This window comes from Camponotus floridanus, unplaced genomic scaffold (genome assembly GCF_003227725.1).
Source record: "Camponotus floridanus strain SB8 unplaced genomic scaffold, Cflo_v7.5 scaffold115, whole genome shotgun sequence".
NCBI lineage: Eukaryota > Metazoa > Arthropoda > Insecta > Hymenoptera > Formicidae > Camponotus > Camponotus floridanus.
Window position 1 is genome coordinate 548,679 of NW_020229232.1, and position 13,907 is coordinate 562,585.

General features: G+C 36.7%; 2 protein-coding genes and 1 long non-coding RNA gene across 5 annotated transcripts; 2 read left to right on the top strand and 1 right to left on the bottom strand.

The window, feature by feature from the left end:
* The first annotated feature begins 485 nt into the window (after nucleotides 1-485).
* On the top strand, nucleotides 486-11,264 carry LOC105251537 (frizzled-4). Its single transcript, XM_020027612.2, has 7 exons — nucleotides 486-1,282; nucleotides 1,501-1,823; nucleotides 2,087-2,330; nucleotides 2,440-2,686; nucleotides 2,926-3,169; nucleotides 7,903-8,084; nucleotides 9,833-11,264. The coding sequence occupies exons 2-7, from the start codon at nucleotides 1,624-1,626 to the stop codon at nucleotides 10,633-10,635; spliced, it is 1,920 nt and encodes a 639-aa protein (XP_019883171.1). The 5' UTR covers nucleotides 486-1,282; nucleotides 1,501-1,623; the 3' UTR covers nucleotides 10,636-11,264.
* Nucleotides 3,176-13,874, bottom strand: LOC105251536. 2 transcript variants are annotated; one of them, XR_889210.2, is made up of 4 exons: nucleotides 13,738-13,855; nucleotides 8,533-8,613; nucleotides 6,824-6,966; nucleotides 3,176-6,714 (listed from the first exon to the last, which is right to left on the bottom strand). It is a non-coding gene; the product is annotated as an uncharacterized LOC105251536 (long non-coding RNA). The 2 variants fall into 2 exon arrangements; XR_002192554.2 differs by lacking the exon at nucleotides 8,533-8,613 and having other exon boundaries at nucleotides 13,738-13,874.
* Nucleotides 12,203-13,057, top strand: LOC105251535 (nuclear nucleic acid-binding protein C1D). Of its 2 annotated transcripts, XM_011258414.2 has the most exons (3): nucleotides 12,203-12,418; nucleotides 12,525-12,745; nucleotides 12,822-13,057. In XM_011258414.2, exons 2-3 carry the CDS (start codon nucleotides 12,532-12,534, stop codon nucleotides 13,040-13,042), a joined length of 435 nt encoding a protein of 144 aa, XP_011256716.1. In that variant the 5' UTR covers nucleotides 12,203-12,418; nucleotides 12,525-12,531; the 3' UTR covers nucleotides 13,043-13,057. The 2 variants fall into 2 exon arrangements, with proteins under 2 accessions (XP_011256716.1, XP_011256715.1); XM_011258413.3 differs by having other exon boundaries at nucleotides 12,203-12,745.
* Nucleotides 13,875-13,907: the final 33 nt, after the last annotated feature.

Here is a 13,907-nt window from a genome sequence, read left to right on the forward strand (position 1 = left end):
ACCAGCCTAACTGCTGCCAAACATCGGGATATGATAATGAGAACGTGACTGTTGCTCTTTCCTGCTTCTAGCCCCGTCGATAGATCTCGTAGATATGTAGCAGCTGCCAAAACGAGAAAAATGCTCTTTTCTACACGAAAATTTCAACTGTCCTATCAGATATTTTGCAACAAATTTTTACGCGAAATATTTCCCGATAATAATTTGTCTTCGAGAACAAGTTTCTTTACTATTTTTGCGTCCAATCATTTAGATTTTTTAAGTGTCTTACCATAAATTGTATATGTATGATCTTATACATATTTGATATTATATAAAATCTATATAAATTGCACATGAAAACGCGAAGTGATCGAATAATAGATTCGATCGCTATATGGACGTGTACGCAAGCGGGACGGAAATCCTGGCGGACGAGAGAAACCAGAAGACCCTGTAAAGAGACAAACAAAGGAGGAGGGGATAAGCAGACGGGCGCGATCGTAGGTAAGCGTTCAGTCGTACGGTAACCTTCGATGAGGAAGGTCGCGTGCAAGTCAGTCTGATTAATTATCATTCGCGATGATTTGCCCGGGGGATTATGGTAGCACGTGCAATCGTCTTTCGCGATCGGTGATGATGCGCGTTTAAAGGAGACAGTGCGCGACGTTTGTGGCCGGGAACACGACCGATTATGCGGCGTCTGTCTTTGTGATTCACTGCGTTGGAGCTGAAGCTGCGCTCCCGCGCTCATTTTGAACGCATCAAATTCTTGTCACGTGTCACGTTGAATTGTGACTGATTTTATTACTTTGATTACTGCGTGTGTATGTGCACGCGTCCGTGCGTGCATACGTGCACGCGTGCGTACGTATGCGTTCACGAGTAATCTGTAAAAACTTGTATCGTTTCTGGGGAGACGAAATCTGTTTCGGAACAGTTAAAGTAAAATTTATTATTTAATAGATTATTACGATCACGTAAATTGATAGTATAAACAACAAATTATACATCAAGTGCAATTTATATCGCGGAGGACAGAGTGAAATTAAGTTATCATGTCGAGAGATCTGGGTGTCTGGCCGTTGAATCTTGATTAAGTTGAAATCAAGGTCGAATCTGTACTGGAGAAAGAAGCCAATTAATCTCGTTTAATGCACAAACAAGTTAATTAAAGTATTCGTTAAATCAAGCTCGGATTTGACAGCTCTTTAAATGAGGCTGTGACAGGACCGTAATTAAGAAAAGGAAGAAGTTCCGGTTCAATGAAGAGGGCAGAGTTAAATCTTCATTAATTTAGAAGGCACGTCTCTTCGTATGTTTCTTAATTAAATTTCAACTTTTCAATTTACATTTCATATCTTTTTAAATATATTTTTTTCTCCATACATTTTTCTATTAAATTTGCATACGTATAAATTCTTTTTTATCAAATTTCAATTAAAGTGACCGTTTATTGAGCGAAATTTCAAACATATTTATATATATAGGATTTATCATTCTTATTTTGTATTTTTTCAGAGGTCACAAAATCTCTACATGATGCGTAACCGATACTTCGATATGTTTATCGATCGGCGGTGGGTGGCATATATGACGCAAAATTCGAAGTAGCTCTTACGATTGTAATTTTAAGAACGGAAAATGTATTGGATATTGTTGTTGATATTATTAGTGCGTGCAATATGGTGCGCGCACGGCGCCTGCGAGCCGATCAGAATCGAGATGTGTCGCGGTCTCGGCTACAACGTCACTGTCATGCCGAATCTAGTCGGTCACGAAATTCAAGGCGACGCCGATTTTACCTTACAGACGTTTAGCCCGCTTATTCAATACGGATGCAGGTAAACGCCTGTTTCATATATGATAGTTTTATATATGATTTATATAGTAACAATATTTAGCGTCTAATAGATAAATTTAAATGTAACGTCATATATAAATTTTTCGCATGCAAAAACAACTAAACGTCATAAAGAAATCTACTAAATATAAATTTTGAACATGAGAAACATGATAAAGTATATTTCTTCATATTGTTTTTTGAATTTTAACGATACTGCATTTATATCTATACAAGATTAATAATGTATATAATTTATTGCAGCGCGCAGTTGCATCTATTTCTGTGTTCGGTTTATGCACCGATGTGCACCGAAAAGGTGCCCGCACCCATTGGACCTTGTCGAGGTCTATGCGAGCAAGTACGAGCCCGTTGCTTTCCGGTACTTCAGGGATTCGGCTTCCCTTGGCCTGCTGCATTAAATTGTTCCAAGTTTCCACCGGAAAACAATCACCAACACATGTGCATGGAAGGACCGGGCGAGCCTGGGCCAGCTAATCCTATCCAAGTATTTAACGATATATACTTTAATCGATTATATATATACGCAAAATTGTTGTGTGGCAATTGTCCGACTATTATCTGTACTTCAATATGATTATTATTCGCCTCTTCAGGCGGTGAGCGCTAGTAATGGACCCTGGGGCTGTTCCTGGTACGCTAAATCTGGATTGTACATCTTTCTGAATCGCTCCGGAAGATGTGCCGCTGCTTGCGACGCGGATATTCTGTGGTCCCAAAAGGACAAGGGACTTACAGAGGCCTGGATGGTTGTATTCACGACGATTTGCCTCATCTCCATCGTGATAGCTATCTTGATACTTCTAAAACCACGCAAACAGCCTGTACTGACCACTGCCGCAGGTAGGAATTTTCTTCCGAATTAGAAACATTTTCGTTAAATGATAAATTATTCCTTTTCATTTTAACGCTTGAATTCTGAATTTTTTAACTTTGAAATTAACTTGAAAACTTCACACAATACTATTTGCAATATCTTAATCGATTCTTTGAATGTCGTTTTTTCAAGACTATCGGGTTGAAGATTTGAGAAAGAGATTTAGTATTATCTTTAATATAATAAAAATAACATCTGCTTGCAGATCGTGCAATAGTCTTCTTGACGATCTGTCATACGATAGTCGCAATCGGTTATGTGATCCGATTGGCCGCTGGCCGGTTGAACGTCGCCTGCACGTCCGCGATTCCACTGCATCCGCAGGAGCAAATTGTCTTGGCCCAACAGCAACAGCAACAACAGTACCTCACGCAAGACGGTTTAGCTAATCCTTATTGCGCCGTTGTTTTTCTATTGCTTTATTACTTTGGAAATGCTGCGACTGTTTGGTAAGTCTTTATATTTGTTTTACATTCTTTAAAATAACAACTATAGACTATTGTTTTGAATAACAATTATCTTTCATTATTTTAATTCGTTATATCTATAAATAACGTATTCGTTTATTTTTTTTGACGTTTCAATTGAAGAAGGAATTTTGGCAGGCTCTTCTATTGCTCGATTTTAATTACGTACAGATGTGAGAACCGAAGGATATCCGTGTAACGCGTTTCGAAGTTGTCGGTTGTTTCGGAGCGCCTTGTTGCACTCTCGCCTCGCTGCGGCGAGACTGCATCGTCCGAGGTAGGGATAACAATCTGGCAACAGTGTTGACTCCCCTCGTGCCGCTAACGAGCCTCTGACTCCCATCTCGTCCCATCCCATCTCATCCCGTTTATGCTGAGAGGCTCATCTTAACTCGTCTAACGGGTGGCATAAGTAAAAAATCGTCTGACCGTGTTTGCTTCGATAATCCATTACTATCGCGTTATGTAAAATAGATTTCTGCTTCGTCAGATTTACAGATCGATAAAGATCTCGATACATCTTACAGAAAGTAATGCGATATACATGTATACTTTTGGCTTGAACATGGTAAAATTTGATAATGCAAAGGATTAAAATTCAAGTATTTGTACAAAAAAGCTTTGTAAATGATTGTAGATGACTCCTCCTTTATTTCATTTTCATCAAATCATCGGTATTTGTAAATCCAATTCAAAGATCTTTAAATTTTTCGTTGTCTACGTATTATTGGCATTTATGATTTTTAAGTTCTTCGCTTTATATACCTTGTGAAATTTTTGTTTCTTTTAGTCTTTTTTTACCTTCGGCTACCTTTTGATTTTCGAAATAAACGAGAGTCACCCGATATATGAGGTGGGTCGAGAGGAACCTTGTTGCCAGATATGCATGGAGTCAATGGCATTCCATCTTAGAGAAAGCAAGCTGCTTCTAGACGGAGAAAGAAGGCGCGAGAAAAGCAGAACAAGAGAGAGAGAGAGAAAAAGAAAGAGAGAGTGAGAGAAACGGGGGTTGGGATGGGAGGTGAACAAAGCGATGCTTCTCGGACCAAGCAAAGAGCAAGATGATTCACAATGCATGGATGCAATTTGTGGTTGAGATTGTGTATGCAAATGAGTTTCGCGAAATTCGATCGTCTCGTCGAATGAATCCTTGAATTTATGTGAATATTTGAACATAAAAAATTCATCTATAAATACCAAGATTTTGGAGATTTCCTTTTGTATAAATTTTGTTGATTTTGAATCCATACAGTTTCGAATTTTCCAATTTTTAAATTTGTAGACTTTCACTTTACAATTCTTACATTTGAAAGAATGAAAGAATCAATACATCTATCGTAAAGGTTCGGCCCTGGACCCGAATACTTTTGTATAGCTGTAGCAAACTGGTCGTATAGCGTATGGCCATAATTTACATCGAAAGAGCCGATAAACATCGCGCCCTACGGACACGAAGCAATGGACCCGTAGGACCTTGCAACCCCTGCCATGCATTGTTCTGTCTCGCTTTTTCTACTACCCTTCTTAATTCTTTGTAACTTATAACAAGTTTACATGAAAAAGGACGATTTTAAAGTCAAAATTACACGCTACTCACTAGAGAATAGAAACGTAACTCGACCTTGTAAACTTCGCTTTTATTTTAGAATAATTTATTAGCAAATTAAAAATGACTTCTGCGTAATTTTATTTCTATGTATGCATAATTTATGGCTATATTTTTTCCTGAAAAGTCGATATAGATTTATCTGTAAAATTGTTAATATGTAAATGACGTTCTACAATTCTCGTTAGAGCCTTCTATCTCCAAGAATCAAACCGGTAATTGACGTTGCTACGCCATTGACAAAGAGGATCGTACGGGCTTCATGGTAATAGGTAGTCCGGCAGTTTCGTTTCCGTTTCTCTTTTTTCTCTTCCTTCTTCGTTCTCCCCTTTCCCCTCCCTCTCTTTCCCCAATGCCCTAACAGTTTGACGGCCGTCTCAGGAACGAGGAGAAAAAGGACAAGTCGAAAGAGGGGCTCGAGGAAAGAGCTGATCCATCATCTCTCTCTCAATGCCCAGCCGGGCCTTAAAGCTTAAGGATCCGGATCCGAGAATTCCTCGATAATTTATCCAAGATAAGAGCTCTTCGGGAATGGTGGAGCCGTCGAAGTCCCGATAACAAGCCGCTGGCATTATCCAGTGCATCCAGTGATCCCAGAGAGAGCTTTGTCCATCATTTATATATACATAATATAAATATAATATAATGTTGATATACAAGATTAAAATATATAAACAACACGATACTAATTATGGAGCTGACATGAACACTCGGAAGATTTGTCTAATTAGAATAACAATATAGTTCGAGGAGCGCATATAGTGATTATAAGAAATACTTTGTAATTTTAACGACTGGTCGAACTTATTTGTATTCTATTGTTAGGTTTATACAAAGAGCTCGGAGAGCGGCTCTGGTTTATCATCAAAGAGATTCAAGAATCTTTCGTAATCGCTCACGCAAGTCGGTCCCGCATATGGATCTCGCGATGGGCATAAGTTTGCGTGCATAAACAGACTCTTTCATGCGATGCATCGACACTGCGCTCAATTTTTCCGAATTCGTCATGAAAAAAAGATGAAGCAGATCGAAAAGAGAAAGAGAGAAAAAAGGGTGAAAACAGGGAGGAATGCGAAAGGAGGTACCGTCGTGTATAGAGGTCCCCGCAGGGTATATAATCAGCGAGATGAGATGAGAGGGGTACTAGCTACCTCTTGTTTGTTTTGTTAGTTAGCGAGTCGTTAGGTAGTCTCTCTCCTCTTTCTCTTCCATCGCTTGGCTCAGAGCGTCCGAGTTGTACGGAAACTGTGCGAGTGGTCGACCACCCAACCGTGCGTATCAACAATTACGAGGAGGGAGAGATATCTCATGCCACGACTAATCGGTCTTATTACGTGTAGGCACTCTGATGAGATTAAGCTCGTTATTCCTTGCAATCGTATTAACTATGCCCGTGTGGATCGATGTCGCTAGGCGAGAAACGATAAAGCAATTTCACTCCTTTTCCTCTTCTGACAGACATACCTTCTATCTGTCTGTCTGTCTCTTTTTTCCTGTACATTTAATTTCTTTTCTGCAGGCAAATTTCTCAAAATCAATCTAAACTTGTATTCGATTCGGTATTCATCGGTATTCGATAGTTTGCAAAGCGATCGCACCTCGCAAAGTGTTAATCATTTCTTCTCCCTTTCCTTTTTTATCAACGTTCCACAAATGCAAAAAGTCGCGCATCGCGCGTGTGCATCGCGTCGCTCCATTCATCACAGCACGATCGGAATTCGTTGGGCGAGTTTTTGCTTTTCCAACACGATAAGTTAAAAGGGAATTACCGAATCTCTGCCGAATCTCTTCGCATTAATCCTGTCCGACTCACAGTTTCACGGCTTCTTTATTGTTCTCATTTTGTGAGGGATCTCTGATAGATACATTAAACTCAACGTTCAAAGCATTTTTCGTCTTCTTTATAAGAGAGTAATTATGTCTTGAAAGAAAAAAATAGCATTATTTAAAAATATATTAATAAAAAATATTATTAAAAAAGACTAACTGTTAAACGTTTTCAGATATGGTAAAGGTGTGAGACCAACTACCTGTTGGTGGGTCTGTAAATGTTGTAGATCCGCGCGAAGAGACATGGCTACCGTTGTCCACTCGGTAAATACTAGCGGCCGCAAACACTCGAGAAGGTTGACTCGCCTTACGAGATACCGGTACATCCCATGAGAAAAAAAATCTAAAAAATAAACAATATGTTTCTTATAAAAAAATATTTAATTTATATATATGTCACATATTTTTTTTAGATTTTAATTAAAATTAGTATCATGTCGATTATTGATTAACGTCAAATTCTCAAATGCTGTTGCTAAGTAGGTATCGTATCTATTATCACTATATTATTTCAATAGTGAGGATTATGTTACGAGTGATACAGGAATAGCACATTTTGCGCGATAAATCGCAATCTGAGTTTTATTTTATTTTTTTTGCGTAGATATCTGCGATAAAAATATTTGAGGACAACGAATTATTCATTTATTCGCTGAGAACCTTTTTGGAGGCTGGAATGAACAATGGTTTAGCGGTGTGTGCTGGTCGCGTGTGAGACAGCAAGAATGCCTCTTCTCCTCGTACATAGTGTCGTATACATGCACGTGCAACTGCGCCGTGCCTGCTTATAATCCGTTTCTTCCAGCAACCAGTCTGTCGAGAAAAAGAAAAGAAGAAAGAGCAGTTGCGGTGAAAAGCCGACTAATTAATCACGCGAGTCTTCGACAAGATCGAAAAGCAGCGCGAACAGGTCAAACGAGGCGCAAACACTCGCCCGCTCGACTGCCTCGGGTCATTCCATCTCGCTCTCGTGCTTATTCTACCGTATCCCTTTCTCAACCTCTCTTGCATTCTTTCTTCTTTTATTCTACGGAGAGCTGTAGTAAGTTCTCTCGCAGGACCGTATAATCGACTCGAAGAAGCCTCCGGAGAAGTCTTCGCATCCATCGACCAAAATTTTTCGTCTCTTTGCATCTTTCGTAATTCTTTTTTTATCCTTTAATTTAGCCTCTTGATACACATTGTATTTTAATTTTTGAAATTGTAGGATAATTTAACGAGTTGTTCCTGCAAATGATTTGAAATTTCTCCGTGTTATTCGATACGATTTTGGCCGCAGGTGGGTCGTGATATGCGCGTGGTGGTGCATAATGGCCAGAAAGTGGACGAAGACGACCGGCAAGGAGGATAGTTTAGGGCAAGGATTCTCAACCATCGCTGCTGTTTTGGCTTGGGGCCTCCCCGCCACGCACACTATTGCTGTACTGGTTACAAGAGATGTCGATGCCGACGAGTTGACCGGTAGGTATTATTGCATTCTTTAATTCCATAAGATTGAAGATCCTACGAAATTGTAAATCAATCAAGTATATTTTTTTCCAAACTTTTACCTTTCCAAACTTTCGTCCATCCTAATAATTTAACAGATTTTTAAATTATCGAGCTAAAACCTAGCATTCGCCAATAGCACGTTGGTCAGTCTTCTCTAAGAAGAATGCCCGGAGGATTTTACGGCCACGCCTCGTTATACCGTTTGTTTTATGAGGTTGCGCCATTGGCGTAGTTGGATCCTCACAAGATCAAACTCGATTCATCAGCGTAAATTCTTGTCAGTCTCTGATAATTGTTTTTTTCTCGTCTTCACTCTGCCTATCTATACATCTATCTTTATATGTCTTTGTCATCTCCTCTCCATTTATCTTAATTCGAGCTTCAAGTCCAGCTGAGGCTATTTTATGCTAATACGTACCGCTCTCTCGTGTTTATGTTCTCGATAAGTTATGCTCGAGGGCGACCAGCGAGATTAGCATCTTTGAATTAAATGACCAGTCTGCAACATAGTAATACCTGTCTACGTATCCAACCTTCGATTACTTTTACAAGCGTTATACTTATTTTTGAATACAAAGAAAATTATATTGGAAACTTATATTGGAAACTTATATTGTCATAACATATATAAATAAATACAGTGAATTTTAATGTTAATTATGTTGAAATTAATTATGAAGTTGAAGTTAATTATATGTGAAATTGGCATTTTTCTAAATATTTTATATTTATTAAAATTTCGCACACAATTTTTAGCGTCTAATATCTTTATCAGATCTTAATTAACTTTCAATCGTAGGGAAAGAAATGAAATTGGATCGAATCGCGGTTAATTCGTGGATCGCGGAAGGAATGTCAGCGATGTGCTCCACTTGTCAGTATGTCGGATTCCGCTGCACATTCTCTGTGCAAAATAAAAATTTTCCCAGTATGTGAGAAGCAGGACCGAAATTCTTTACGCGTGTTCTCGTTAATACGTTGTTTTATAGATATTCGAATTTCTATTGCGAGATGTATCAGAGAGCATATTTTCATATGATAAATTATTAGACACGCAAAAATATGTAGATATTTCTTTACGATGATAATAGGTAGAAATACATAATATCTATGAATCTGTCGGTGTAATATTCACTGTTGAATTTGCATACTTTCATATGTCAAATCGAGTCAATTTTCTGACGGCAAATTTCGAGAAAGTTGCATGCACATAAAGGAACAAACCCGGTTAGTCCAGATCTTGTCTCTGTTTCTCTATCTCTCTTTTTCCTAGCAGGCGACATTCAATGCAAATACTTTCAAACTTGCCCTGCAACTTGTCACTGTCCGCCAATAGGACCAAGAGGCTACTTTAAGACTCGAAACTTCGCATGCAGAGATTTTAATCAGAGATTCTCTCATCATCCCCCGATCTGCATTTTGTAAATTAGTTTTTGAATTACTTTATCAAGGAAATGCCCAAAAAATGCAAATACTCAGACTAAACTATAAATTTTATATTTGATTATTCATAATAGAATATTATATTATTGATTATTTTTCTGACAAAAAGCAAAACTTCATAAATAAATTGTGGAGCTAGTTCTCACCCGGTAAATAGCTCCACTTTCATAAATGGAGAAAACGATCCTTTCTCTTAAAATGAGGTAATACTTTACGAACATACAAATGTCTTAAAAAATTGTTTGCGTTCACAAAATATTCTTTTTCTGTTGCAGCAAATTGCTTCGTTGGCCAGCAAAATACGCACTCTCTACTTGTATTAGTGCTAGCTCCGCAATTCATTTATCTATCATTCGGCATAACGTTTCTACTAGTGGGTTTAGCATCATTGACATTGCCACGACGTCCGATAGTGACGCAGACGTTGACATCGGCATCATCATCGTCGGCGACAACTGCGGCGGCGGCATCTACGACGACGACAGCAGTTTTAACGGCGTTAACAACGTCCCATACGAATCCGCTGATGCGTCAGCAGCGCGAGATATCCGGTAAATCGTCGCCGGCCGAGATCCATCGGCGACAAAAGCAGCTGCTAATCCGCGTCGGCATTTTCACTTGCCTTTATGCCGTTCTGATAATCTGCCTCGTCAGTATAACTTTTTACGAATGGTGGGGCAGAGAGATGTGGCTCCGAGCACCGGAGCCATCCACGGCACCGCGTGTGCCCGCTCGACCTGTGTTGCAATTATTCATACTGCGACTGGTACTAACTCTTGGCGCCGGTGTCATGGCCTCCGCGTGGATCTGGTGGCCGGAAATAACCAGCATATGCCGCAAACTGTCGCACTGCAAACAGCCACCACACAAATGCCATCCGGTGCCTGTTGTGCATTGTTATAGCGCCGGCACCGCTAGTCCCGTACCTCATCAGATTCATCATCTCAGTCATTTGACGCCACCGCAACATCCTTTGTTACATCAACACGCAATAACAAATTCGCAGATGCCACATAGAAACTACAAAAAGTATCGGAAACATCGAAAACATCATTCCGGCAGCGAGACACAAGTCTGAAACTCGCAATTACGCGATGTAGCTCGTTATTACAAAGTGCCTTAAATATGTATTTAGTTTTTTAAATAATATGTAGAAGCGATACGAGCGTAATGTATCCCTTGCCTGCCAATTTTTCATGTGCATGTAAAATCATTCGTTCTAATTTAAGTTTTTTATCGTATTGTTCATTTCATAATTTTTTATTGATGCATTCTATTCATTCCACGTTCATAATGTAAATTTAATGACATTTCTCTTCCTCTTAAGATAGAACTGTGTGACGCATCTTTATCATAATTCTGCAAATTTATTAGAAAATAGTTTACATTATTAAATTACTGTAAATGGTGCGTCTTCTAGATACGTCATTGAATTTATTTTCTGTAATATTCGACAACGAGGGGACGATGAATGCTAAATTTAAACCTCGAAGAATAGTCGTCGGAAGAGAAGAATGCGTTTATTTTCGTTTCCTACACGTGCAACGCCGTGATCATGTAAACGCATATGTATATAAAGCATCGCGTATAATCCATAAGTTTCGCTATAATACATGTAAATCGATCGCGCTTTGATTCTGTGATGCATAATTTTCGACACGGTGCGATCTTTAAAATTCATTTTTAGAAAATTAAATTCTATTTCGTGTCCAAAAGTATATTAATATAATATAATATTAATATTAATTTATAATATTTTATAATATTAATATTAATATAATATAAATATAATATTAATATTAATATATATAATAATATATATATATTAATATATATATATTAATATATATTATATTATATTAATATTATAAATATAATATTAATATAAGATTAATATAATCTTTTTCCTTGAAATTATTTGACATTATATGGTAAAAGAAAAATGAATTTTGAGTAATAACGACAGAATTATTCTGATTAGTTGCTAATACAAAATATGTAATATAAATATTTTATAAAAAATGTGTGTATATATATTTTTCTTCTTATAAAATACTTATATAAAATATCTATAAATTCTTCTTCCCTTCTCACATATATATGTATCTTAAAAAGATCGAGAGCTCATATTACACATACATGTGTATTTTCATTTTTGAATATGAAAATTCCGAGTACAATATACATATTTATTTTATGACTATTGATAAAAAGAATTTAAAATAATTTTTTTATTAAATCCAATATTTTATATATTACTTATCATATGTTAAGTATTTTTTTATTTATTGCAAGAATATTTCTATTAAATTGCCAGTATTGCACGTTGCAGTTCTAACGCGCATGAAGTAAGAATATCTAGATGACGAAGTATCTTCGAATATTATGATATAAGCGCAATGAGCTGCCTTTTTCACGCATGCGTATCAAAAGAAACATGATATTTAATAAAATGCTTTTATAAAACTTTTTTTAAAAACTATTTACAGAAATTTTTGGAAAATAAATTAAAAGTATATTAATCAAATAATTAATATAATTTAATGTAATTTGTATAAGTGAAATACGCAATTTGAAATATAATACAATTTAAAACTATAGTGCATTACGTTACTGTATTTATACTATTACATTGCGCATGCGCTAAAAAGGAAGCACGCTACAATTGCACGAGTCTAGTTGTATATGTGTATGTGTATGTGTGTTAAAAGCTCGAATTAATACTATTCCGAATTCCGAATGATGTAAATAGTTGTGCTCCAAAAAAGACGGATATTAATATCAAAAAGGAAGAAGAAGAGAAATTTGTTATATTCATTATAATATAAACAAGCGGAGATTATTAAGATATAAAATTTGAGGTTATGTGTAATTATAATCGTGATGTAAAGAGGAAAATATTTCTTGATAAGTGATATTATTATATAAAAAGAAAGATTTGGATATTTTTCATTAACAAATTCACAGAGAAGATATGGATCCTGATTTTGAGGAACTTTCAAATGACACAGATGTAATCGCTAGACTACAACAGTTCAGCGATGCAGCTTTCAAAATCCAGGATGTCGTGGAATCGATTAGCGATCCTTTGTTGTACGAAAAACTGTCCAACGTCAATAAGATTAAATATAACTTACTGTTATCTTATAGTCTCAATAGCTTATTTTGGATGTACTTAAGAGCTAAAGGTGCTAAAAAATTGTGATTTCTAAAGCATAAGGAAAGTATTGAGTTTACATTAATATTAACCATTAAATTTTACAGGAATTGATCCGTCGAAGCATCGAATCAGATCAGAGAATGAAAGGGTAAAGAAAGCAATGATGCGAGCAAAGCAAATCCATGATAGAAATACACTTATGCCACGTATCAACAAGGATGTTGCCATGAGACTTGTGAGAAACAGTTTGTGGGAATCAAAGCAAAAAGAGATTGAGAGCAAAGAGAAAGAAACTGAAAATTCTAAAGATTTATTACCTACATAAATATAAGTTTTTTTTATATCTTTTGCACATTGTATGCATAATGTATATGTACATTATATGTTTATGAAATATAAAGTGTAAGCATTATCATTATATTGTTTTAAAGCACAGTTTGAGAAATTTTGTTATAATTAATATCTTAATCGTGCCACAATATTACAATTCATTTAAATTTAAAATTAATATTTGTCGAACAAATTTGCAAGAGCTAGATTGTTTAAATCAGATTTTAAATTTGCGATATATGTATAATTATTAGCCTTTGTATACTTTATCTTTCTATTGTGAAAAAACTATCCTATATCGAATTATTATGTAATGTAATAACAAAGATTACATCCTATGTTTCTTATTGAAATTCAGAACTCTATCCAATACAAGTACGTAGCCAAATCTATCCAAAAAAAAGCCGAATATCGCATTTCAGTGTATTTCGCTTGCATCTATCTCTCCTTTTGTCAATGTCGATAGCTCTCTATATATTTTATTTGTTTATGGTTCTGAGATGATACAGCATTTTTATAATAAATAGTCTGATAAAAATGACAGCTGATTGGCAGCCGGTCGATCCATAAAAACGAAATATAAAATTATCCGAACGTAATATTTATTCCACTTGTTCAAGGTGACGATATTGCCGATAATTCTTCTCAGAACCATCGAACATTATTCGCGAATATCTAGACACGACGTACCCGATTCGAATCCGGAGGAACCTCGTCACGAGTTTTCCAAATCTATGACACGGACGAAACTGGCGGCAGCCAATAGCGAGTCACAAACTTCAACGTAACGTCGTACGTCACCGGAAGATGGCAGTCAATGACCGAGACACCGGCGAGAGCATCCGTGCAGTCAATGTTGT